At 41.5% G+C, this 25,980-nt stretch overlaps 4 protein-coding genes and 2 non-coding genes across 8 annotated transcripts; 2 read left to right on the top strand and 4 right to left on the bottom strand.

Moving 5' to 3' along the window:
* Nucleotides 1-449: 449 nt before the first annotated feature.
* On the bottom strand, nucleotides 450-6,664 carry LOC107187174 (probable phospholipid-transporting ATPase IIB). Of its 3 annotated transcripts, none has more exons than XM_015575190.1 (13): nucleotides 6,637-6,664; nucleotides 4,673-4,817; nucleotides 4,323-4,595; nucleotides 3,993-4,235; nucleotides 3,713-3,901; nucleotides 3,056-3,642; nucleotides 2,566-2,982; nucleotides 2,320-2,485; nucleotides 1,865-2,243; nucleotides 1,541-1,781; nucleotides 1,271-1,437; nucleotides 984-1,187; nucleotides 450-889 (listed from the first exon to the last, which is right to left on the bottom strand). In XM_015575190.1, the coding sequence occupies exons 1-13, from the start codon at nucleotides 6,654-6,656 to the stop codon at nucleotides 756-758; spliced, it is 3,165 nt and encodes a 1,054-aa protein (XP_015430676.1). In that variant the 5' UTR covers nucleotides 6,657-6,664; the 3' UTR covers nucleotides 450-755. The 3 variants fall into 3 exon arrangements, with proteins under 3 accessions (XP_015430676.1, XP_015430674.1, XP_015430675.1); XM_015575188.1 differs by lacking the exon at nucleotides 6,637-6,664 and adding an exon at nucleotides 5,736-5,905; XM_015575189.1 differs by lacking the exon at nucleotides 6,637-6,664 and adding an exon at nucleotides 5,112-5,260.
* A 673-nt stretch (nucleotides 6,665-7,337) lies between these two features.
* Nucleotides 7,338-8,277, bottom strand: LOC107187137 (coiled-coil domain-containing protein 103). The gene is made up of 3 exons (XM_015575146.1): nucleotides 8,104-8,277; nucleotides 7,775-8,025; nucleotides 7,338-7,659 (listed from the first exon to the last, which is right to left on the bottom strand). Exons 1-3 carry the CDS (start codon nucleotides 8,275-8,277, stop codon nucleotides 7,338-7,340), a joined length of 747 nt encoding a protein of 248 aa, XP_015430632.1.
* Nucleotides 8,278-8,477: 200 nt separating this feature from the next.
* On the bottom strand, nucleotides 8,478-15,774 carry LOC107187136 (transient receptor potential cation channel subfamily V member 5). Its single transcript, XM_015575145.1, has 14 exons — nucleotides 15,684-15,774; nucleotides 15,415-15,593; nucleotides 14,886-14,976; nucleotides 14,294-14,470; nucleotides 14,019-14,208; nucleotides 13,097-13,250; nucleotides 12,782-13,036; nucleotides 11,733-12,370; nucleotides 11,070-11,235; nucleotides 10,512-10,773; nucleotides 9,699-9,880; nucleotides 9,006-9,122; nucleotides 8,805-8,930; nucleotides 8,478-8,606 (listed from the first exon to the last, which is right to left on the bottom strand). Exons 1-14 carry the CDS (start codon nucleotides 15,772-15,774, stop codon nucleotides 8,478-8,480), a joined length of 2,757 nt encoding a protein of 918 aa, XP_015430631.1.
* Nucleotides 15,775-16,218: 444 nt separating this feature from the next.
* Trnat-agu lies at nucleotides 16,219-16,292 on the bottom strand. Its single transcript has one exon. It is a non-coding gene; the product is annotated as a tRNA-Thr (tRNA).
* Nucleotides 16,293-16,883: 591 nt separating this feature from the next.
* Nucleotides 16,884-16,955, top strand: Trnap-agg. Its single transcript has one exon. It is a non-coding gene; the product is annotated as a tRNA-Pro (tRNA).
* Nucleotides 16,956-17,541: 586 nt separating this feature from the next.
* LOC107187162 (uncharacterized peptidase C1-like protein F26E4.3) lies at nucleotides 17,542-25,723 on the top strand. Its single transcript, XM_015575172.1, has 8 exons — nucleotides 17,542-17,829; nucleotides 22,768-23,082; nucleotides 23,408-23,471; nucleotides 23,750-23,948; nucleotides 24,036-24,331; nucleotides 24,620-24,819; nucleotides 25,152-25,306; nucleotides 25,404-25,723. The coding sequence occupies exons 2-8, from the start codon at nucleotides 22,788-22,790 to the stop codon at nucleotides 25,521-25,523; spliced, it is 1,329 nt and encodes a 442-aa protein (XP_015430658.1). The 5' UTR covers nucleotides 17,542-17,829; nucleotides 22,768-22,787; the 3' UTR covers nucleotides 25,524-25,723.
* The last annotated feature ends 257 nt before the right edge of the window (nucleotides 25,724-25,980 follow it).

Below are 25,980 nucleotides of genomic sequence, written 5' to 3'. Positions count from 1 at the left end.
TATATAAAAAAAAAGAATAAAATTTCGCTTTAAATAATTTTCGAAATATGCTAAATACGTAACAGAAAATGTCAAATAACGCATTACGTGCATTCAAGTAGATAATCACTCGAAGTTTAGAAACTTAATATAAAAAATACTGTGAATGGTATGATCGAATATGGATGATAAATAAATGCTGTACGTTGCACGAACACATTTCCTGGAAGAGAATGTGACTAATGTCTATAAATAAGCAATAACGTAACGTACGCTTAAAAAAAAACACGATTTAAAATTCAAAGATTCTATTTACAATTATAAGAATTTCAATGTGTTTTAACTTATATTAGAATAAATAGAGCAAAGATTATAACAAACTCAAGCGTTAACAAGATAGTGGAATAATTCATCTTTAATGAGATATCAAAATAAAAATAATATTGATTCGATTCATCGACTTGGTCCAGTTGAAACGCTCATTGTAATAACTGAATAACAGTATACAGAAAGTTCGTAAATTTTGTTTACAGTTACGATTTAACATCGAACTTGTAGAATCTGTCGTAGTTGACTACCGGTAGGATAATTAGAAAAATAGTGCGAACATTTGCAAAATGGAAGTTTATCTGTATGATACTGAGCAAAGGACTCGAATCAAAAATCGAAAATAATAAGTTGTAACTCTGTTTTTGTATCTGTTTCGTGCGAAACAGATAGATTTTCAACTTTCCGTACGATGTATTTTCGTATATTGAGATTATTGTACCCGAAACTTACGATAATTTAGTGTAACTAGGAGGTGAGAACTTCTTTCGTAAGAATTTCAAAATGTACAATGGCATGCACGAAATTAAAGTTATTAACAATACTTTCCACAAGAAGTCTGTAGTCTTGATGAATTCAGCATCTGCGACAAAATAGAAAAACAAACAGTTAAATTGATTTTTCGGAAACGTGTATAGATTAATTTTGTACGTTCAATGTATATCAACGAAACATACCGAAGTAGTCCTTTAAAACGATTAGAGACAACAAATAAAACGCCAAGGAGAATATCTCCGCAAGTATCATAATGTAATGCCACGTTCTGATAGTCAAAGCTACCATAATTAATTCCGTCAAAACGAGAGCCGTGAAACTGATGGCTACTATATGAATGAATTCATCCTCAAACATTATAAGCGCACCGTACATTATAACTCCACCTAAAAATACCAATTCAGCCGGTTAATATATTCAGTAAACGAAAAGAGAAATAATTATCAGCAGAACTCCCTAGCACAATCACCTTGATATATGCTTATCAAAATCCACATGAAAAATGTCTTGTAGGATAATGATCGACCTTTACTAAGTTCTTTATAGAGTTCCGGATAAGTGAGCGCAGTTTTTCCTGACACGTCTTTGTCCAATACCAAAGAAAATACTGGAAACATTGTATATATCGTTCCGTAGCTGCAAAATATGAATCAGAATTACACTGTTGTTATTACTATATTTTTAAAAGTATATTAGACGATAGTGATGATTAATGAAATATTAGCTAATCGATCCGTACCCCACCATTAAAAATCCCTGATACAAGGATACCGAAGATAAATAAAACACCGCAGAAAACACAGCTTGCATGGTTGAAATAATTAAGCCACGATGAATAACGAACTGACTTAAAGCAGCGGAACGTTTGTAACTTCTTCTGCCGTGAACCAGTAAAAGGTTAGCCAAATGACTGAACTGGGAAATGGAGAAGTCTGCGGCCAAAGATGCCTGCCTTCCCTCAAGACCTTCAAGACCTATGCCTACGTACCAATATTCGTCAAAACAGAATTTAGTAATAAATTTCGATGAGATCTCATAGAGATATTTGGAGAACATAACCTACCAGCGTCTGCAGCTTGTATCATGGACACATCGTTTCCACCATCGCCAACAGCTGCGGTTCGTTTTCCCGTATGTCTTTGAATAAGACTGACGACTTCGGCCTTTTGCGTGGGAGAACATCGACAGCAGACAACAGCGGGTGAACCGCAGGCTAGTTCCAGAAATTCTTGTTCATAGTACTGCAAACATACTTCCAGAGAATCTCCACTGATAACTAAGGCACAGTCTTGCTTTTTGCGAAACGTGTTCAACTCCAAATGTGCATCCGCTCGCGTTATCACGGATTTGAAAACGTGAAGACCTTGTGTCCTTGAGACTAAACGCGAAGATTTTGCTATACAAGTCGCCGTTTCCAACTTATCCCCTGTCAGCATCCAAATCTATAAAGTCAATCGAAAGACAGAAACTTATTAGTGGAAGGAAGAGCCGCAATTGAATTTCTCGGAACACGCTCACCTTGATTCCAGCATTTCGTAAAAGTTCTAATGTTGGCCTCACTTTATCTTGCAGTCTGTCTTCGACTCCAGTTACGCATAGTAACTCCATTTCCCTTTCTAAACTCTCGATTACTGCGGCAACTCGGGGACCCCGATCGCTAACACTCATTCTCGCTGCATTGTACCTGAAAGAAGAATATTTTTCCGGTTTAAGGCACCATTTTTAGTGATTGTTTCTTCTGGTAGGATATCGGTGGAAGTATACCTTGCTTCAAAATCGAGGTACTGTTCTTCCGTTAAATTTTTCTTGGCAACAACGAGTGTTCTTAAACCTTCACGAGCCATGTTGCCACACTCTTCTTCCAGCCAATCGTTATATTGCACTATCCCGGACATTACTACGTCCGCTCCTTTCAGATAAAACACTATTTCAGAACTGGACTCCTCTTTCACTATTATTCCCATTCTTTTCGTCTCGGATGTGAACGGGAATATTTGTAGAATCGTGTAGTTTAAAATTTTCCCGCTTGGAGCTTTCAGTTGCATAAAATTCAAATCTCGCTTTACTAAAGCCAATCCCATTTCTTCCGTCCATTTAACTAACGCTACTTCGTCCGGACTGGAAGCTTGATAATTCCGGTTTTGCTCTGGTAAATAATAATGCTGATCCGCTTCAGTTTGGCTAAAACGACGAAAAATTCGAAAATTTCAATTTTACCATAAAAGAATACAATTTGTTTTTTACGGTTAGTTACCTTTGAATGGAACCAGAATCCTCCGTCTCTCCGGTTTGTACACTGACTGTGTCCAAGTTCGTGGGTTTAGTTACTTCGTCGTAAACCGGTGTTACGTTATGACATAACGCTAAAGCATGTACTGCATCGTATATCCTAGTACTCTCCGATCGTCTTACTTTTCCACTGTGCACAGACGCTGCCTGTTTCATCGGCGAAGTTTCCGAGGTAGTAGTGTAGCATGCCTTCAGCACGTTCATCACTTCGTCAAATGTTTCTTGACCGTAAGATATCATGCCCAGATGTAGCTTTTTGAAAACCATTTTGTTCTGCGTTAACGTGCCAGTTTTGTCGCTCAACAGGTACGAAATACGGCCGAGTTCCTCCGGTATGGTGGTCGTTCTTACGACCGTTCCAGTAATTTCTTTGTCTCTTTGTATGCACCATGCATAGAAGGCTTTTCCCATATCCAAATTTACTCTCAAACTGATAGGGATTATGTAGGAAAACAATAAAACGAAACGAAACATGTAACGGTACCATGGCCCATTAAATCCCTTTAAAGACATCATTACTAGCGCAAGTCCGATCACAGCGCAGAACAAGACCTGCAAAATTATCGGTGAAAAGTAACAACGTAATTACAGTTTGTTTCCCTTGGTTACGAAAGGGGCGTACCTTTGTCAATTGGTTTATTTCTTGATCCAATAAGCCCACTTTCGATCGCGGAGCCGAATGATTCATGAGAGATCTGGTTTCCTGTCCTGTGTATACTACAACGCCGAGAGCCGAACCCGACGCAACAGCCGTATTTGCCCATAATGTATTGTCTACACCTAAACTTTCTTCGGTGCTGTATCCGTCGCCCTGCAAAAAAAAAAACCATTGCCATACAACGATTCTCGATGCATAAATTGCGTGTAATATTCAAAGATAGGCGAAACATTTAATAACCCACTCTCGTGAACGTTCCTATGAAGCTGTGAATATCCTTCTGTGGTTTCTCAACGTAGATACTCGCTCGTATATCAAACAATTGAGAGTTGCTTTCTAATTTTTGTGTAACGGGTACAGCCAGCCGCAATTTCCAATCGGTCTCTCCATCCAATTGATCGGTTCTGACGAAACACGCTCCGGATTTTTCAGTCGTACGCAGCAAGACCAAATCCGCCGGGACTCGCTGACCCTTTTCGACGATTACCTTATAACATATAAACAAAAGATATTCTGTATACTGTACGCTTTACATTCGTCTGGGCTCTTTTATTCTTTCTACCCGACTACTTACCAAATCGCCTACTTTCAACTTGGAGCTTGGTACCAATTCTGGCACCTCGAAACCTTTAACCAGTCTGTAATATTTCTGGGCATTAACTTCTTTGTCCCTTTTATATCGTCTGAAATCATCGATTGCCTCTCGGCAAATGGTAACAGTTAGCACAAAACACAATGGTCCCCAGTATGTGTACAAGTACCCTATTCGTATGTCTGGTATGAATTGAGATATTGCCATAAGCAAAAAGTACAGATTCAGGAAGAATTTGAATTGTTGGAAAAGAACCTGAAATATAGAGAAATAAAGATTATGTTCCCAGTTGTATGTAATGTGGCATTTCAATGTTTGACAATGACCCTTACCAATGGCAGAAATGTGACTACATTGTATTTCTGATTTCTTATGACATTTGTTGGAAATTTTTCATGCATGGACTGACCGATGTGAATAACTCTGGCTCTTAATTCACGTTCTCTACAACACCTCCTCCACATCCAGGTGCAACATCTGTAATAAATGCAAAAACAAAGTGAACTAGACACCAAATAACGTAGTGTAAATCATACAATTGTTTTTTTATCTAGACAAACATAGTAACTATCAAATCAATTATATTTATTATCACGTACAACGATCGCGAGTCGAAACACTAAAAATACGGCTGACGATACTTTTCACCAAAAGAATAATTGAAACCAGTTTAAGTATCATAAATAAAGTCGACAAATGTTTAACTATATAATTAGAAGGATCGGAGGTGCAAGGGATCAATCTTTTTACTCAAACCAAGATGTACGTCACCTTGTCCACGAGTTGTCATTTCGTGGTTTAGATATTAACGGTATATCTTCTTTCGATAACCTTATAACATTACTTTGAGTCTCCATTTGGATATTTCTTTGTTGCAAACCATACAAGAAATTTTTATTCTCTGTTCTTACGCTGCGAAATATTAGCTCGACAAATCTTTCGTTGATAATCACTACTCTGTTGTGACATCATATCATCCACGAAGCACACGTTTACAAGACGAATTCGCCTACCCAGTTGCAACGGTGAACCGACTAACAATACTCACCTCGTTGTATTTTTCCAAATTTTCCGCGGATACCTGTTCGAAAATACATTACCATCGACTTTCGGCACTATTTTTGCGAACAAGGAATTCATATCTGGTAATTATGAAATTTGCTATAGCGCTCTAGGAAATCGACATACACCGTCTTGTCAAAACACGTACGCGTACAGTAGTAACTGTCGAGCATATATAAGCATCGTAAGATAATTTGTTGGGTTTTTATCATTTCTCATGTTGGCTACCATTGCAATTAACAGTTGGTCCTGTGCATCACGTCGATCGAATGGTTATTTGTGCCGTTTCCCCTTCGATACTCGTGGTTTCGAGCACCAAAACGTTGAACTTACCCGCAAAGAACATTCTTGAAAAATAGGGAACAATCGTTGATTCGTCGCCTTCTCGAAGTTAGGAGTCGTATACTATCTTCGGAAGGCTGAAGAAGATAATCAGTTTCCTCGTCCATTTCAAAATCCCGCTCGTCCGAGCTTAAACGCAATGGCATCTCTTCTAACCGCATATTCTTGACAAGTCACTCGAAAAATAATCTCTCTTCGTTTACCACGAGTAAACGTATACTAGTATTCTATCTTGACAGGGTATCAAACAATAGTGCGATGTGTGCGTATATTCCTTTCAACGGTAGAAGTTGTATTCGGTATAGATACTTGTCGGCGGGTTCCTCATTACGGAGGGATATCATACGCGTCACGTGATCTCAAAGTGGTTACACACCGTCTAACTATATATGTACACAGCACGCGTGTAGGTGCGTCGTAAATGTTAGGTGTCTATCTTTTTTCGCGTGTACTTTATGGTAACGTTTTCGATTAGATAATCTCACAATATCTTACAGTTAACATTCCGCCGTTACTATCTCGATGGTGAAACTCCAAAGGGCACTACAAATTGACATTTGCTCGAACGGTCAGACTCTTCTGTTTTGTTTACCAAACCATGCGTACGTACGGACATACGCACACATGCAGGATCGGGCCTTTACGCGTACGTACGCATACGTTGTATTGCGAAACGTTTTTCGGACGGCGACAACAAAAGAATTCGTTACTACGTTTTCTACGTGTCATTTCGCTTCGAGCTTTCGGAAGTTCGATCGATTTTTAAAATAAACATTGATCGGCTACGATGACGATATTCTCGCGGACTGGTGTTATTCCGATTGTACGCGGCCATATTAGGCAATAAACGATCACATGGTCCTTTCGGAGTCGGGACGGTACGCATGCTTACATCTTTTCGAAAGGCTTCATGCGACAACAAAAATTTGATTGCAGTGTTCGTTCATCGACGTTCCGAACAGTTGTCCACCCCATCTGGTATATAGATCCCACGAAATCAGTACTGTCTCCCGTCGTTTTATTCAGCGATATCTGTCCTTTCCACTGATGACGGATTAGCGACCGGTGAATTGTTGTTATGCGTAAACGATTGTTAATGAAACGTTTGTAATTAGTATTTGGTTCACTAGCATATACGTATAATGACGAACTAAATGACAGAAATCCGTGGCGTCATCTACGGAAAAACGACCAAGCTACTAGTCAATCAATCCCATTTTTCGGACAGGTGACGTCAGCAACGCATAGTTTGCGGAGCTGGTCACTAGACGTCACTGCAGTCTAAAATACATTCGATTCACGTTTTCGACTCGGACAATTTCAAATAATTTCATTCTTCTATCAGTGAGCTGCGAGTCGATAGCTTTATCATCGTGATCTACAGGATTCAAAGCATATCTGTATAGTTTACGATAAGTATATTTTTTTGTGAATTTTATATGAATAAACACACGAAAAGACAGATCCAACACATTTTAATGACGCACAATTAAGTAAACTAAGAAAAAAGGGTGTTCTAAAAAATGTGTTGACTTTTTTTTTTCTTTTTTTGGATATGTCCCGCATTGCAACGTGAAACATCTGGTTAACACCTTATATTTGAGGATGCTTTAGATCGTGCTGTGCGATTCCGTAAGTTATACCCAGTGATTCGATCGCCTCTATAAGCTGTTTGTCTCGATGTTCTGCGTGGATGATCAAAGACTGAAACAATTGCATGCAAGTTTTCCTTTCGCTGTCCCCCATAAAATGCAGCGTCAGTTGAAATCGATTGCATTTGCTTAGGACGCGTAAAATTTCAACGACGCTATCGATATCGTTCGTGACCTTAGTAGTTTGCAAGCATACGTCTATTAGTTCGGCAAACAACGTCGAAGGAATTTCTGTATGAAAAATGGTGTCTCCCAAGACGTTTCTGTAACAACGTTCGAGCACGTTAACAGGATTTCTAGATTTAGACCTAAAATGGGCGTCTTCAAGGCGTCATTGTGCTATCTGGGAGGTCACGTAAGATTTTTCTTCCGACATACTTGAGACTTTGAAGATAACGAAATTTCGCGTCGTATTCGTCGATCTTTTTCCAAGCTCGAATAAACTGTTCACAGTTGGACGGTAGTTTGTTCGTCTGAAGATCTTCACTGTTCTTTGCCTCGGACCGTTGCACGTCAAATTGTTCATGTGCCGGGGTCCAGTGCGGGTTACGAACACAGACGAAAGTATTCCAAGATCCGTTACGCTGGAAGTCGTCACGTTTCAATGGTCTGAGATGTGCGGCGTTTACCTGGTAATATGAATTTTTCTCGAGTTTCAGAGTTGTTTGAAAATCTATCGATACACGTATTTAGCAGCATTCAGTTACCATTTGGCGAAAGTCCTCGTACGTAGGCACATTCTGTTCGACTGCTCTAAGCTTCGCGTCGTTCTGTAACTTGTACGTTTCGTCTGTTCTGACCGCTTCTTCGAGGTCCATTTGCAAACTTTTATAATCGATCGGCGTAGTCAGTTTACTCGAATTTTTTGAAATTTTATCCATTTTACTCTTCCGAATGCCTGGTGTTACTGAATAGTCCCACGAATCGCGGTTCCTATGGTTACCGTTAACGAGCACTCAACGGTTTTGGGGGTGGCGCGCGAATCGCTACCGAGTGTAACAAAGAAGAAAGTCTGAATAAAAGAGAGGTTAGAAAAAAGACCAGATTAGGTTCCATCGTTTATTATGTAGGATATTTCGATCTATGAAATAACATTGTCTTGGAGAATCTGAGCCTTCTCCATAGCCATTTTCTCTTGTCTTTTCTTGTACAGTCTGTCGTGAGTTCTCTTCATTTCTAGAATTTCCTTCATCTCTTCCTTATCCTCTTCCTAGAAAGAGACGCATTTCACGCTGGGTCGTTTGTCCATTGAAACAAGACGATATATAATAATAATAATATTTATTTTAACGGGAAAATACCTTTGATAGGAAGATAGCGTAAATATGAACAAGGACATGCGTGGATAAAAGATGAAACAAAGAAAAAAAAACAATGGCATAAATACTATACTTGCGTTGTATGTTACCGATTGGTTCAGACGAAGTACCAACGCTTTTCGACCGTCGGACATTGGCTGCGAATAGTCCATCAACTTTTTCAGCCTTTCCTCCGGACTTACGCCTCTCTCAACCACTAGAACTATACGTGCCCACTGTAAAATGAATTTTAGTGAGAAGAACGCCTGCTAAAGGAAGCTGGCGAAATGGATGTATGAAGATGTACGTACTTGTCTCTGCCATTCGTTTCTTGTTTCCGCAATTTTTTGATACGTGTTCCCCATCATGGCTATCAACATGTTCACCAGTAGAATCGCCACGATCGCCATGTACAGCACAAACAGAAACTACGACAGGGACACGACGTTCGCGATGAATGAAACAAAACAGGTAAACGCACCAATGAATGAACACTTTGGAGATTTTGTAACTATTACAGTCAAATTTTAAATGATAATATTAATAAAAATTTGGCACATGAAGCCTAATGGCGCCTTCAAGAAGGCGTTAAGGCGCCTAGACCTAAAACAGCCGTAAAACGGGCGTTTTTAAAGCGTCATGTGCTATCTGGGAATTAGATTTTTTAATTATCTATACTTTTCGGTAACGTATAGATTTCAATTCGAAAGATAGGAAAAAGTGTAATTCATTTAAATTAAAAAAAAAGAAATACAGATTTCACCAGTGAACGAAACGAATATTTCTAATCGATGACGCGAAAATTGTTTGAATATGAAACAAGGAACTGAAAGAAACCGAACATTTGCTTATTTTAATAACTTAATTTACTCGTTTTTATGTACAATGTTCATTCACTGGTACGTATTCATTTACCGATGCTTCCACCGGAAGTAATAATATAAAAAATAATCCTAGAATAATAATTGATACTAATATACATATGTGCCTTTGTATATATGTACCTTGGCTTCCATCTCGTGTTCTGTTCTCTCGAAAGCGCTGTAGTAATCGCCGAAGTTCGTCATGCTCATCAAGAACATCGCCATTACGCTCTCCATTGGCGAGGGCATAGGATTGTTTATCGAGTCGTCGACACCCTCCGGTGTATTCGGATTGTCGAACGACAAAAATATGATGTAATAGGCTGAAAAGAAAAAATGAACAAGGAAGAAACGATCAGCAACGGAAAGAGAAAGACCGCGAGCGAAATGTAGGAAGAAGGATGATCCGGTGGCGAGATCGTGTCACGGTTCAATTGTATAATAACTGGGCTCGTTCAGTCGGAGTGTCAACTCGAGTATATATTAGAATGTTGGCGCCGTGTCTCGGTCTGAGACCAGCCATTTCGTTCACAACTTCCACCGCGATGCGATAATCTGTGTCAATGTCGCTTCTCTTACGACGAAACAGACGATTAGGTCATATGGTAAGCTCGCGGTCCGTTCCTTCAACGTCGCTGTAATTTCGTGAACGATTTGCGAAAGATCCGTCGAACAACCGACTCGACGGGGATCGAGAAAATTTTAGAAGATTCCACATCGATCGTTCGACTAGAATCTCGTAAGATCGTTATTAATCTCCTGAGATGGTATTTGTATTATCGATGAAAAATGAAATAAGACACGTAATACGAGCGTGTAACCATTTCGTTTCAACGGTTGCCATATGACTACGTATTCTGATTTTACGGCTATTTTAGGTCTAAGACGCCTTTAAGCCGTCTTCAAGGCGTCATGTGCTATTTCGAAGGGATATTCGTTTCCATCCAAGGCTACCTTGAGAGAATCCCATCACGAACACCAAATAGATGGAAACGAAACGGAGCAGGTCACCCATGATCATTCTGTAGATCATGACGACGAAAGGGCCGACGGTCTTGAAGCCTCTGCAGAAGAACAAGAAATACGGCGCAGTGGTCAACATCACGACAACCGCGAGCATGTCCTCAACTCGGTCGGCACAGTTCAGTCTCAGAAACGGGAACGACAATAATATGCAACATGAGAACAGGAACATTACACGCGACGGTGCTGTCATCTGGAAAAAAACGATTTCGTCTCGTTGTTATAAAAGCGTGCGTCGAACCTGCTAAATTTTGATTTTCTTGACCATTGTAGAACGATAATACTGAGTGTAACAAAAATGTTGGACGACTGGGAAATGGTCGAAAAACTCGTGAGGTGATTTGAAACAAGTTTTTTCTTAACAAAAATGTTATCCGAGGCTTTGTTAACGAGATATTAACGAAAAAACCCGACCAATCAGAGCGCGAGTCTCCCATTTCCGGATCATAAAAAATTTTTGTTACACCCTGTATAACGTTCTCGCCTCACCAGATTCTCGACGAACATGCTCAGACCCAAAAATCTGGCTTCCCTAAGCGCCGCGAAGATGTAGAGCGCAGCCGCGATTTCCATCAACAGTTCGGCGATTATTCGTATCTTCGTTGATAAACTGTCCAGCTGCATCAGTCTGCATTCCTGGCTGAGGTTACTCCACCTAATTTCACGGAATCGAACACCACACACCATACGGAGGTGTTAAAGAACGTGGATCATTCGTGTCTGGTTTACTATGCGCTAACGACGAGTAAACTTTACACGGTAAATAGTCGCGAATAGAATGTATTTGGGCGGCGCACCGTGGTCCATAAAGACATATTTTTTTCACTCTTTACACGGTAAATAGTCGCGAATAGAATGTATTTGGGCGGCGCACCGTGGTCCATAAAGACACATTTTTTTTCAAATCAGTCTACAGGTCGTAATGTTTTAGTAAACTGGACCCTTCTTTTTTTAAATTCTTCGTAATTAAATTCTCCATCGATCTGTCCGGATCCTGAATTTCCAATTTCGTTGCTCATTTGTTTGTATTTAGCGAAACGATCGATAGAAAATTTAATTACGAAGAATTTAAAAAAAAAAGGGTAAAGTTTACTAAAAAAATACGACCTGTAGATTGATTTGAAAAAAAATATGTCATTATTAAACACGTACCAATCGTTCGGTTTGTCGGTGCCAGGGCCGCCAACTGTGTCGTTCCTGGTGTCGAGCAACACGTTGGCATCGTACAACGATTCATTTGTGTCGTCCAGACTATGGTTCGTTGTGCTTCCGACGGTATTGTTTATAGTTCCATTTCCGACAAAGATCGTTTCAGATGACATCGTCTCGCGAGACCTGACGGAACGTTCTTTCAATGTGGACGTCACGTCGGAGATTATGTCGAGCTTAAGCTTCTCGAGGAAGACGGATGTCATGTTCAAGGACGTCTGCAAATTCGCGATCAGTCTGCCAGCGACGAGCCTCTCGACAAACTCGGCAAGAATTACATTTCGATGGTGTGTCGAGGTTTGATTTGCGATTTCTGTAAAGTCGGGGACCTCGATCGACCCAGGTGTAGAGGAAGACATCAGAGACACGTAGGTGTCGGTGGTTGGTACGGTGGCTGCGGTGGAATCGGTCGATGGCGTTGAAGGTCCGGGACGAAGAGTGAAACTGACCAACGACAGGATGAAATAGAAACAGAAAAGGAAGAACTGACGGTAGAAACGAGACTTCACGAAGGTGTTCCATTTTGCGTTCAGTAAATCGATCAGAATGCCGTCCATCAGCTCCAGGTGTTCATCCTTCTCCTAAAGGACGAGCAAGAAACTCGTTACTTACTTCTAATTAAATTCGCCCAATATACATCCAAGTAGCGGGAAGAAGATGTTATAATAAAATTAGATTTCATTAAAAAGAAGACAAAAGGAATTTAGAAGATACACGGTGTCCCAAAATAGCTTCGACTCCCGGAAATGAAGGGTTTCTGGGATGGTTTACAACAACCTTTTTCTTAGCAAAAATATTGTCCGAGGATTTGTTAACGAGATATTAACGAAAAACCCCGACCAATCAGAGTTCGGCCGGCAGATTCAATTGGGACACCCTGTATACATAGCAATACACTGCTGCGATTAATGGAAAATGCAAATTGTCCTCAAGTGTTAATGTACAAAATTTAGGAATAAATCTTATGAACATGCGACTTTCAATGAACTCACGCCAAAGACGACGAGATTCAAGGCGGAATTAGGATTAATGGTTCCCGTGGTGACGTCAATGGTGTCCACCTGGGACAGAGGATAAGCGGCGCAAGTGATGCTCCCGATCTGCCAATAGATCTCCCTCTCGATGTTCAAGATGTGAAAGAACATCTCGATTCTGGCCAACTTCGCGGACAATGTCAACGGCGTCAGATGTTGGGCGTTTTTTAACGACACCGAGGCTCCCACTTCGTACGCCATGTCGAACGTCGCCTTCGATGGAAATCACTCGATCAATTGTTCCGATTGATTTTGCGGTTTTTTAGAGCTCACCAGTTTCTCGTAGATGACCAACAGGTGCAGAACGGTGTTACCGTTCGTGTCCTGTTTGTCCGGGTCTGCACCCCTCGCCAGGACCAATCTGTAACACTCCTCCTGACCCAGACACGCCGCGAAACTCAATGGATACTCGCCCCAATAAACGTACCTATACGCGAACCGACACGACCAGAGTTCTTCACTTGAGTTCTTTAGCGCTGTGGTGCACTGGTGTCGGAAATTATACCACTAGAACTGCCGACAATTAATGTCTATCGATTTCCATTAAGTCGATACAAATGACAGGTCTACGAGACTATACAGATTTACAAGTTAAGTAACTTTTTTAGTCAAATATTGTAATAAAAATTGCAAAGAATCTCGTGAAACAAACTGTTATAATTAGACAGCGGATGTTTATGCATTTATATTGTTCCCTAATCTTCAAAATAAATTAAAATATAAACTTTCATGAAGTTCGATACTCTTTATGGGTTATTATTAACATGTTGAAGCTTCTTGTGCAGGGTATAAAATAATTTTTATTTTTATATATGAGTGTCTAAAACTGTCAATTTGCATAAACATCCCTAATCTAGTTATAACATTTTAAACAATTTTACAAGAGTTTACGAACCCGTTATTTAGACTGCTTTCGTAGTTCTAGTATCAAGGGGTGGATTCTACGTGTCAAAATAAAAGGAAAATCATGAATGAGAAAATTCTGTAGGAGACTTTGTTTTCAAGTTATCGATGATTAAATATTTGGGGTAGAAACGCCTGAAGCCAGGCAACCTGCGTAGCAGTGGTGACCGGAAGGCATTGATAACTCGAAAACGAAGCCTGCAACAGAATTTCGTCATGCTCGATATTCGGTTTATTCTCACGTGTAGAATTACAATTTAATAATTAATTTACAATTTTGCGAGGACATTACCCGCTGTAATTGGTTTCTGGCGTCACGCATACCCACTCGTGGTCCAAACTGTCTGTTCTCGAGGCCTTCTGGTCTTCCGGGCACATAAAGTTACCGAAACACCTTTCGTGTACGTCTGAACCACTGTCAAGGAGTAACTTGACCAGGGCTGGATCCTCGTTAACTATCGCGATGTGTAACGCACTTTCGCCTGTCGAACGACAGAAAAAAGTGTGAAGAAAAATGGTGTGAAAATCGAGGTGTCATTGGACTCGTTTTTTTTTCGCCTAACTGACCGTAATACTCGTCGCTCATGTAAATGTCATTGATGAGTTTCGGATAGAAACGTAGCAAACGTTTCGCCAGGTCGATGTGAATAGTGGTGGCGTGTAACATGCACAAATGTAGAATCGATTCTCCAACCGCGCCCCTTTGACTCATGCTCCAGCAGACCAGTCTGTATTTGCTTTTATCTGACATGGAGAACAGAATAACGAAAATTCATTCTTGTTGGTCCGATCGCGCGTTTCGTAATTGTACTGCCTACTTTTCGTATATATATGCAAGGTGTAATAAAAGTGTTGTACAAGGTGTCCGAAAATAGCTTCAACTCCTGGAAATTAGGGGTTCCTGGGGTGATTTGAAACAACTTTTTCCTTAGCGAAAATGTTATCCGAGGCTTTATTAACGAGATATTAACGAAAAACCCCGACCAATTACAGCGCGAGTCTGTCGGCCGAGCTCTGATTGGTCGGGGTTTTTCGTTAATATCTCGTTAACAAAGTCTCGGACAACATTTTTGCTAAGGAAAAAGTTATTTCAAATCATCGCAGGTACCTCTCATTTCTGGGAGTCGCAGCTATTTTGGGACACCCTGTATATGTATACCTATTTTCGTCTCGTCAACGTCCTCCTCGTTGGCCATGTCCTTATCTATGTCGTAATCGCCTGGATTCTCCATAGCCCTTAACGGCGGAAGCTGCAACGTGATTGGCCCAGGACAATAATCAAGTAGGGCCTGTGCACTAGTAAACGAACATGTACCAATGAATGAACACTATCTATAAAAACTAGTAGATGAAGTTTTTAAAACAAGTAAATGATTAACTATTAATTTATTTCGATTCCTTATTTCATATTCAAACAATTTTCGCGCCATTGGTTAGAAATATTCATTTCCTTAACATTGTATAAAATCTATATATTTTCTTTTTCATTAAATTAATTACATTTTTCCCATATTCCAAATTTATATCTGTACGTTACAAAAACGTACCGACATTAAAAACTCTAAGTTTTATGTCTCAAATATTTATTAATATTATGATTATTTGTTTGACTTTATTAGTTACAAAATCTCTAAAGTGTTCATTCGTTGGTTTACCCTACGACGTGCAAAACGTTTCTGGTCCCTTACCATCTTGTGCTTGGGCCGATCTTTGTTCCGCAGGAGGACCAGTTTCTCGATCGGGATCCATTTCCCTTTTCCTTTGTTGTACAAATACGGCTCCACTTTCGTCCTCAACGCGTGATCCAGTTCAGCGTACTGTTTCGTTTGCGTTGCCCGTTTCATCATGTCCACCAATAAACCGCCTCCTGTTCGACAATACAGAGCAAATAGGGTGCCTTTTGAATATTTTTTTCTTAAAATCCGCAGTCTAATTATTACAATTACTATTGTTCTACCTTTCAAATCGACCAATTTGTACAACACGATGGACGACGAGTCCGTCTGTTTTTTCACTCCGCTAGAAACATTGCTCTCTGTGTTTCCCATTGTCGGGTCTTACGCTCCACCCTCGAGGAACGTCGATGACGTTCCGAACCTTCAGGCACAAGGACCGTCGTTGCCATAGAGCATCGCCATTTCGGTATCGATCACGCAAACACGCCAGTCTTCCCCAGATTCCAGACAAGCCGGCTTTTAATTGGACACCTTTATCGGCCGTGTCCTCCAATCTTCCGTTCCGAAAATTTAATTCTTGCAACTCGAGAGACGTAACGAACATGCCGAAACTTTCCGCGCGACCAAACCGGTTTCCTGATCGCGCGTGAAACATTATTGGGAGAACTTTGATACGGAGATTGAACGATCGAGGATATTTCCTTGTCGCGAGTAACGGAAGAATATCGTCGTACGTCTTTGATTCACGGATCGATGGTAATTTTGATTTGCAAAAATACATTCAGAAAGGGATAAAATAATAAATGAAGCGCAGAGAGGCGCCGGAGGGATTCGAACCCTCGATCTCCTGTTTACTAGACAGGCGCTTTAACCAACTAAGCCACGGTGCCCGCACGACTCGCTGTTTTTTATCGAGAGTATATATTATGCACAGAATGTTGATTAAAATGTGGGACATTTTGACAGAGTGGATTCTGCATACCAAACCAAGTCGAAAATCAAGAATGACGAAGTTACATTCGAGGCTTCGTTTCCGAGTTATTAACCCTTGGAAGACAGACGATTGTCGTGATTGAATAGATGATTGTGACACTTATGAGGAATATGCTGAATCCAAAATTGCTGAAAGTCTAACGGAAACATTGTTTAAACGATATTAAATTTCAACGTACAACGCAACGTACGGTCCAAGTTTCTCAATACTTCTGAACGGTAGTGTACGCTTCAAGCGTTTCCAGACGCAAAAGATCGTATTTTTCCATCTTTATTTTACGCCCAATTACACACATCGATTCGATTTGCTCTGGCATTAACGTATTTATCATTTAAAACACAAATCGTTACACAGCTGGTTACATTACTCACGGAACTTATCATGAAAACGTAAAAAAAAGTATGTCGTAATAAGTATGAATTTTAAAATGGAACAGCTAACGACGGAGTACACATTTGTATATCTTTTTAGAAACAACCGGTAGCGTGGCTCGTTGGTCTAGGGGTATGATTCTCGCTTAGGGTGCGAGAGGTCCCGGGTTCAAATCCCGGACGAGCCCAATTTTTTTTTCTTTCTTATTCCATATTTCTCCGTCAGATTTCCACGTATTCGAACCTCTAACGTAAATGTGACGAAAATCGAGAGCATAAAAATTAATTATCACGGATGAATCTTTCGAAGACACTGAAGGGTGACACTTCTTTCACGTTCAAGAGTCTATATCCTGTTGATAGAGCATCGTACAACTATTTGTTCCGTTTCCCGAAAGAGGTAGAGGGGATGACAGAGAAAGAGACAGAGGGAGCTAGAGAGAGAAAGAGAACGCCACCTAGTGACGAGTATCACGGTAAGCGTGTAACCGATGACAGATCTAATCGGAAGACCTTTACATATTAAAGGAATGACGAATCTCGACGGTAGATAGTCGAGAGGAAAGAAAGGGAGCGGTATTTTGTACATGTGTATAACCGCGGGGGACACGCGATACCGGGACGATGATGCGTCGCGACGATTCGAACCGTGCGGAACCGAATCGCGTTGAACCGCGAAACAAGACGGTTACGCTCCCGCCGTTTAGCTCGTGATTATATACCTAGCGTATTCGCGGGCCAGTCAGGCTCGTGCTTTCGTCTCGCCAACACCGACTTTGCGCATTCTAATCTTTGCCTCGATCGAGAATCAATCGGTGACATCAAAAACACGTCGTTTCCTTGGTCCAGAATATTTCCACCTTCTTACCAGACGGAATCCTCTCGTTGAATCGATCCCTTAATTTTCCTAATTCCTTCGTTCGGAACGTCTAAACGACATTTCATGAAGATCACCTGAAAATTCTTCGACGCAGAACTCTGCTAATGTATACACGGCTGATGGTGTAGCGGACTGTAGCGGATACTCATTGAAGAGACTAGCCTCCTTGTTCGGGACCACGAGTAAGTGACAAATTAATAAAATAATTTCTTGTTATCCGATAAAAATAATCGTAAACGAAAGTGATCGCGAAGGTTGGTTGATTCCTTACGAATCGACAAATCATATCGTTCGATTAAAACTCGTGACTAAGTGTCACCTGTCACGATTACTTTTCATCTGAGTAATACCAAGTAATCATCGAGTGCTTCAATGAAACGACACGAATAAAAATATTTATCGTCCCAGAGCGACGCGACTGGTGTGTCTCGTTTGGCGCCACTATCTGTCAAAGTTTGAAATTTCATACCGGCAACTGAATCGACATTCCGTTTCGCGATAACGCGAGAGATTGATATCGGTGTACTTTGATACAGAGAACCGCAAATACGCGAATAAATGGGACGACTTTGCGATTTTCTTCTCGCCGCGGAAATTCGTTCTGCTGACGGCAATATCATAGACGAGTAAAGGCGGGATTCCCTGTAAGTGTCAGGCGACCGCGTCTAAATGAACTGCGACCTATATATCGTCTTTTATTTAACCCTAAAACTACCAAAGATGAACGTGTTTCTATTTGTGTCACGTTGGTAAAACGAACAACTTCTTGAAATTATACAAATCAATAAATTAACGAACTTCTTCACATATACAGAGGACTTTCGATATATTGCCGCGGTCGGGGATGTAGAAGAGTAAAGGTACGTTTTCACGTGACAGTAGAAGTCCTGACTATAGTTGTGGTGACACTGTATAACAATGTAAACCAATGTCACAGCAACGCAACATCTAGTTTTCACGACGACAAAAGTAATATTTAGTATCCTGGCCGTAAAAGTAACGATTTACTGTCACGTGAAAACGTACCTGAAAGTTCTCGGAAGCGGCCAAAATATCGAGAGCCCCCTCCATGCTAACTTCTGCCGTCGTAGTCCCAGCCCTTGCACCTACGCAATAACTTAATCGTGCTGGGGGGAGACGGTAATATAGCAAGCTGCAATATATTATGAGTCTACTGTACATATTGCAGTAGACGTTCCGAAAAATCTCAGAAAATGTGTTATTGTGTCATTCTAATGAGTTTACGTGTTAGTCATTTTGACTGCTTTGGTAGTTCTAGTGTTAATTTCATTGTTTTTTTCACTGTGCTAAGGTGCGTCTCCACTGGTGTTCGCGAACGATATACGAATTGTTTTCTCTAGGAATCACCTGTTCGCGTACTTGTTCCTGACCTATTCACAATATACAGTTATCTGACACGGAGAGGTTATAAAAAGTTTGCGAATAGTGTTCGTAAATTGTTCGCCCAATGGACACGGCCCTTAACGTTCGCTTCAGTAGTGCAGACGTAAACGCACATGTCTGACGCTTCCACCTTTAGCTTAAGAATATTCGATTCCGATTCGATTCATCAGAAGATCGAGTCGTTTGAGTAATACGTCACTACCATGTATAACACTAACGGCCAAAAGTATGGGACCAGAGTTGATGATTTATGGAACAGTAACTAATTTTTCTGTGACAATAAAATAAAAGTCACAGAATCAGTATACGTATACGAATGACTTTACATCAGTTTAAATACATTACCTTCATTAACACTTTCTAGAATATTTTTCTTTCTTTAATTCTCAGATTTAGTCCCATACTTTTGTGTTCGATGAATCGTTCCGAATCCTTACCATTCCCTCTGTCCACGAATTGTATACACAGGTCGAGGGAATCATACAACACGGAAGAAGGAACGCTCGGAATCTAGGGCACGGCGAAGGCGTATATACGCGTTGATATTAACGTATGGCGTTATTTTTAGTGGGACCAATTTGATGGGTCGTGCTCACGTTACAAGCGTCCTCCGAGTTAAAAGAAACTTGTCTCGATCCCGTTTTCTTTTTACTCGATGTCGAAAAAACATTCGCGACACGGATCTCTCGTAGAAACGACGTTTATTGCCGAAATACTTTCGGCAATTCGCAAGGACAGACGACACGGGGGAACTTGTAATTTCTCGTACAAGGGGGCTATAAAAAGTGAACGCATCCAGAATGTCGAGCAGGACAAATCTCTCTCTGTTGGTCTACGGCTTACGATTCTCGCTCAATCGTGTTTCGTTGGCAACCGAAAACCCATCTCGACCCTGAAGCCGAGCACCACTCACTTAAAATACGTACGATGATACCACTAACCTCTTTCTGCAACCTCTTCTGGTCGATCGAGTCATTTTTAAAACAGCCTCCGTTCAGCGTACGCATCGCTATAATTATAGGTAGCACCTATATCACATATACATACACACTCGAGGATATATAATCTCGATGAGTTGTTTTCGCCTCGATTTCCTCCTATGACATCATCCGATAATGCACTGTACAGCCCCTGGCCAATCGAGACAGGACTCGATTCCGAAATCTCCAGCGAAATTCAAAGATCGGAACGAAATTAATCACAAATTGTATTAATCCTCGAATGGTAAAACTTCCCTTCGATTAATATTGCCGGATTATTAGTTAAATAGAATGTAAAAATTAAACAGCCTGATTCTTATACAATTTTACTTAATACTTTAACGTAATGAGGATAGTATTGTTTTTTTGTACTTAGTTGCGTTGTGTATTGTATTTCGACTCAAGTATTTATTTTTGTAACTTAAAATTTTACCAACTGACGAATGTTTTTTTTATATATTCCACTAATTTTTGGACTGGTGGGGACAGGCCCACCATGGCCCCTACCTAGTTACGGCAATGATCCTAATTCATTGGCCAGGGGCTGTAATATGCATGTACCTACTACATGAATGTTCGCTTTTGCCTTCGTGCTCAATCCTTCCTCTATCGCTGGTTAATCCATTTAGGAGGGTAATCGGAATCTTAATGATTCCGCGCCTCTGTAGACGAGACACAGCTGCCGTAAACGTTGACGCAAACCTTTCGTATCAGACGCAGTTACGTCGATTCGTTCGCGTATTATAACGTTTATCGTTCCTGCCCGCTGCCGCAGCCCAGTCCGAAACAGCTTTTTTTTTAACATGCACAGGTGGAAAGGGTATTCGATTGGAAATTTTATCGTTAATTTAAATTCGATTTCTCGTAGTGGACGTCATTAACGCGATAGCCGGGTCCCGCCGGCGATTCCGTTATCGGTATCGATTGCTGCAACCGGTAATTCGCGTTACGTGTCATCCGTGTGTAACACGCCAGACTGCCTATTACATTCTGATTCTTCTCTTTTTTTTTTTCGCGTGCGTCCGTCATTTACGTCGCATAAAAAATTGTTTAAATTCTGAAGGATTCGAGCGGGAACGGAGGATGACGCGCGATCCAAATATAGATCTTACCGATTCGAACGTTAGACCGCCGTATCGTTAACTTGCTTCGATCGAGCAGTACAACATCGTTATAAGCAGTATTTGATCGATATGCTCCACATGAAAATGAAGAATAGAGACTGGTTTCTAGTGACGAATTATTCGTCGATTCCTTCGTCACCACTAGACTGCAGATTTTATACATTTATAACTAATAGGGCTTTGTGTAATACAATTTAGAGAAGAAACTTTCGTCAGGTGCAATGTGGTTTCTACTTTATTCTGAACACAATAAGATATTTCAGAGAAGAAAAAAGTTCCTATCCTTGCTGTTGTCTTAAAAAATTACCCCTTGCGCATTTATCTGTCGACGGATCATAGACGGACGACAAGACGTTCCAGTCTGGTAAATTCCATTAATATTATAATAGGCTAGCAAACGATCGCGTATAACAGAGTCTCCGTTGATCCCCTGTGCTCATCCTTTCGACAAGCTAAAGATACAACTACCAACGTGGCCAAAAATCTATAATCACCTAATTTTGTATGAAAATGGCATTTTTTGTAACCGAATAAGTGACTAACTTCTCAGTATTATTTCAATAATTTTATCGTTGACCTAGCGATATTTTGGTAGCAATCAAAAGCTGAAGCTTTTAAGAACGTTCTGTTAAATTTTCAACTAAATTTATAATTATTACAAATTTCCGTGAGCCACCTTAAAGGACGTATCGGTATAACATGAATTTTCAATATCTGACAATAATTGCCATTTACCATCTCCTTCAATTACCAACTAAAATAACTGCCAGTTAATTACCAAATTCTCCTGAGAAAATGATTTTTCCTGAAAGTGGTGGTAAATTTATAGCATTGCCGCATGTGCACTTTTTTTACTAAGGCTCTCCCCTCATCAATTCTAAATAGGCAGGATTCACGCGATCGGTATTGCACAAGACGGGTCGACCGCCCCACGGTCAACGCGGTCTACTTCCCTCACCCCGTTTCGGGAACGTGAGGGCCTTGCACGAGAAATGACGTGTGACATTTAACCAGAAAACAAGGAGGGACAGATCGTGTGTGTGGGCACCTTTGAAGCGGTTCCAACAACGATGACTCGGAACGCGCAAACTTGGCATCGTAATTGTAGCCCGATGCCAGCTGTTACCGAATCCTCCGGTGTAACAAGCACACCTGGGGAGGACGAAGGCTGAATAGGATCGCGTAACAAGAACTCGTAGAACAGAGAGTTACGCGAACCACGTCCAGTGAGAGTCAAAACTAACAATAAGTACACTGACGTGCAAACTCGAAAGGAACTTCCACTAGAGGAAAAAGTGACATAGAGGAAGGGGCTTTCTACCATGCTCCTACCACTTGGTATTAGGAATTACTGAAATTTATGAAAAATTAACATTTATTTCAGTACCTGAAATCAATTTACCAAGTGGTAGGAGGCCCTTCTCCTATGTCACTTTTTCCCCTAGTGAAAGTCGAGTTTGCTCGTGAGGATACATACAGTGAGAGTCAAAACTAAAGTGTACACCTCGCAAAACGTGATGTTCGTAGTAATACTTCTGTAGGACCTTGTCATTGATTACGGTAGTAATACAGTTGGAAATATTTCGTAAAGGTGAACGTATTCTGTTCGCAGGACCCCAAAAGCCTCGTAACATGCGTTCGTACCACGGTTTGGCATGCCTGGTGTTCGTTCTTTCGTTGTCGAACGTGGGTGGCATCAGACCGGACTTCTCGGGGCTGTCGCCTGGTCCGTATTGCTCCGCGAAGTATCCGTCTCGTGCGTGCTGCACGGGACGCCAGGACGAATGCAGCGCGCCGATCCTAACAACAATGTGCTACTGCGACGATTTTTGCGATCGTAACAGAGAAGGCGACTGCTGCCCGGATTATTGGAGCCATTGCAAGGGGATGGAGCCCGAACCCACGTCGCGGCCAGACGAAATACGACGTTCGTAAATTTACGAAAACTCCCCTATCGAATCGTTCGAATTGATCGAATACATCGAATAGATCGAATAGATTGAATACATCGAATCGTTCGAATTAATCGAATAGATCGAATCGTTGGAATAGATCGAATCTATCGAATCGTTCGAATTGATCGATTCGATCCCTCGAAACCCGTTTGAAAGGGTTCACAAATCCGAGATGTGTAAAGTCTTTATCTAAACAAATTTTAAATAACGTATAAATGATCAAAACAAGTAATGCATAAAAAGAAAAGGTCTCGAAAAAAATCTGTACTCGAGCGAATTGAACGTTTTGTGTTTCAGGATGCTACTATCGAGGAAAGAATTACAACCACGGGCAAACGTTCAAAGAGAACTGCAACGTATGGTACGTTTTCTTCTTCTTCTTGTACAGTAGACTCACGTTAAAGTAGCGGTAGGAACATCCCAGCTTACGCGCATTACTCACACACGTGCGCGCACCCCACTATCGGTCGCCATCTTGTAACCAAAGTTCTGATCCAATTGGTGGATCGACCGAACTGTTACGAAATCCTGCGTGACCATTGGCTCACGTTGAAGTAGCGTCTCCTGAAAAACCCCACCTCGCACCGCTACTTTAACGTGAGTTCTTTCCCTAATTATTCGCTCGAAACGGTGTTTCAGTAAATGTTCGGCGGTGGGCAGACGAGCGGAGGTGTTATGCGAGGTGAATCGTTGCCTGCAAGAACCAGATCTGATCGAGGAAATCAAACTGGAGAGTCCGAGACTGGGCTGGAGGGCGAGAAATTACACGGAATTTGCCGGTAGAACGCTAAAGGAGGGTGTACAACTTCGTCTGGGCACCCTGAATCCGTTACGATCGGTAAGCATAACGCTTCCACGTGTCGTTTCGATATTGACCTCTTCGACCGAAGAGAATCGTTTTAATTATTTAAATCGATCGTCGAAGGTCCACAAGATGAACTCCGTACGACGGATATACGATCTGGAATCGCTACCACGTGAATTCGACGCGAGAACACGTTGGCCCCGCGATATATCAGGCGTGGACGATCAAGGATGGTGCGGCGCGTCTTGGGCGATCTCCAGCGCCCGTGTCGCATCCGACAGATTCTCGATCATGAGCAAAGGTGCCGACAGCGTGGATCTGAGCGCGCAACACTTGCTGTCCTGCAACAACAGAGGCCAGCAGGGCTGCAGCGGCGGCTACTTGGATCGAGCCTGGATGTTTATCAGAAAATTCGGGTAATCATCAGCCATCAGAAACCGGGGACTTCTACCGAAACGTAAAATACCGGTATTTATTTTGGTTTTCGGTAATATATCGGTTTCGGTATAGCTTCGATGGCATAATATCGGTATCAAAATCATATCGGTTTAAGTCCCTGTCAGGAACGTCCTGGAGATGCTTTGGACACCAGAATTGCCAGATTTTTTAAATCAAAATCGCCCAAAATCGTAAGAAATCGCCAAATCTGGCAACACTGGTGACCACTTACCGATCCTCTACATAGCTTGATGCTTTCCTTTCAGCTTGGTGGACGAAGAGTGCTACCCGTGGTTGGATTCAGAGGGACATTGCAAAATACGGAAGAGAACCGACTTGATAGGCGCTGGTTGTTCCCCTCCGTTGAACCCGCTTCGAAAGGGATTGTACAAGGTCGGGCCGGCGTATCGTTTGGGTAACGAGACCGACATCATGCAGGAGATCCTAACCTCAGGTCCTGTGCAAGGTAAGAGTCATGAGCGTAGCCAGGGGCTGCCCCTCCCCCTTGGACGGAAAAAAGTGGCTTTTGCCCCACACTATAATAAAAAAAATTCAATTTTGCCCCACCCCACTCCCTTGTCAGAGTTACAAAATTTTTGCGTAATATTTAATATTGCAGTATAATTTGAAACACGACCAACAGACTCTATTAACGAAACGCATACATTTTAAACAATTTATGACTTTGAAAACAAAATAACGTGTGTCTGGCTGCGCACGGCCTTTTTCACTGTGGCAGTGCGACTGAAAACCTGGCTACGCCTATGGTATGAGTAGTGAGATTGATAATGCTTCCAGCCACTATGAGGGTGTACCAGGACCTGTTCTCGTACGAGTCAGGTGTGTACAGACACTTGGAAAGCGCGGAGCTGCACGACTCTGGGTATCATTCGGTAAGGATAATCGGATGGGGCGAAGAATCGTCGCGGCATTATCCGTCGGTGAAATACTGGGTAAGCTTCGCAGGCAAACTTCTTCCTCCTTTCTTCTGATTCCGAACCACTGTGGATCGTTCCGTTTGTCGATTGTCCCCATTAATTTTTGTTCCAGCTGGTGGTGAACTCGTGGGGTCGACAATGGGGCGAGGACGGCCTGTTTCGTATCCAAAAGGGCACGAACGAGTGCGAGATTGAGTCGTTCGTTTTGGGCGTGTGGGCGAAAACGGTCTAGCACTCGACTAAGTTCTCGCTTCTAGGTGTCTGGAGTGCGTCGCAAGTGTGTCAACGGTATCGAAACTTTACGTTCACCATAAACGGGAAATCACGCGGACAGACAGCAGTGCATTTATCGAATTTCCGTTACGTCCGTCGGCGACGATCGGCCCTGTACACTATATGTCGGAACGGTCGGAAATTTGTTTGCAGACGGTTCGTAAGTGAGGGAACTTTACTGAAAAAATATATAAATGAGGGGCTGGGTGAAAAAAAATTCACGCGTGTCCGATTCGTGGCGGGAACACGTCGTGAAGTTCCGTCGCAGCTTTTTCCCCCGACAAGTGATACAACTCAATCGATTCGAATACATACCATGTAATCAAGTACGTGTGTACACGTTCAAGCGTTCGTGTGGAATAAAGCGTTGAAATATGTATATTATGTAACTATCCTATTGATCAATAGACAATCAG

Source organism: Dufourea novaeangliae, unplaced genomic scaffold (assembly GCF_001272555.1).
Source record: "Dufourea novaeangliae isolate 0120121106 unplaced genomic scaffold, ASM127255v1 scaffold99, whole genome shotgun sequence".
Classification (NCBI taxonomy): Eukaryota; Metazoa; Arthropoda; class Insecta; order Hymenoptera; family Halictidae; genus Dufourea; species Dufourea novaeangliae.
The sequence above is the reverse complement of the archived record's forward strand: the minus strand, read 5'-3'. Positions and strand labels throughout refer to the sequence as shown.

Coding starts and splice junctions, on each gene's coding strand:
- LOC107187162 (XM_015575172.1), top strand. CDS start 22,788: ATGCGTTCGTACCACGGTTTGGCATGCCTGGTGTTCGTTCTTTCGTTG. Junction 23,083..23,407: donor GCGGCCAGACGAAATACGAC/GTTCGTAAATTT, acceptor TTTGTGTTTCAG/GATGCTACTATCGAGGAAAG. Junction 24,820..25,151: donor AACCTCAGGTCCTGTGCAAG/GTAAGAGTCATG, acceptor TAATGCTTCCAG/CCACTATGAGGGTGTACCAG.
- LOC107187174 (XM_015575188.1), bottom strand. CDS start 5,905: ATGCGGTTAGAAGAGATGCCATTGCGTTTAAGCTCGGACGAGCGGGAT. Junction 4,236..4,322: donor AGTTGAAAGTAGGCGATTTG/GTAAGTAGTCGG, acceptor ATATGTTATAAG/GTAATCGTCGAAAAGGGTCA. Junction 1,188..1,270: donor TTTGATAAGCATATATCAAG/GTGATTGTGCTA, acceptor TGGTATTTTTAG/GTGGAGTTATAATGTACGGT.
- LOC107187137 (XM_015575146.1), bottom strand. CDS start 8,277: ATGGATAAAATTTCAAAAAATTCGAGTAAACTGACTACGCCGATCGAT. Junction 8,026..8,103: donor ACGAGGACTTTCGCCAAATG/GTAACTGAATGC, acceptor TCATATTACCAG/GTAAACGCCGCACATCTCAG. Junction 7,660..7,774: donor CGTTATCTTCAAAGTCTCAA/GTATGTCGGAAG, acceptor ACGTTGTTACAG/AAACGTCTTGGGAGACACCA.
- LOC107187136 (XM_015575145.1), bottom strand. CDS start 15,774: ATGGGAAACACAGAGAGCAATGTTTCTAGCGGAGTGAAAAAACAGACG. Junction 11,236..11,732: donor ACCGACAAACCGAACGATTG/GTACGTGTTTAA, acceptor CCGTGAAATTAG/GTGGAGTAACCTCAGCCAGG. Junction 8,931..9,005: donor GAAACGAATGGCAGAGACAA/GTACGTACATCT, acceptor TTCATTTTACAG/TGGGCACGTATAGTTCTAGT.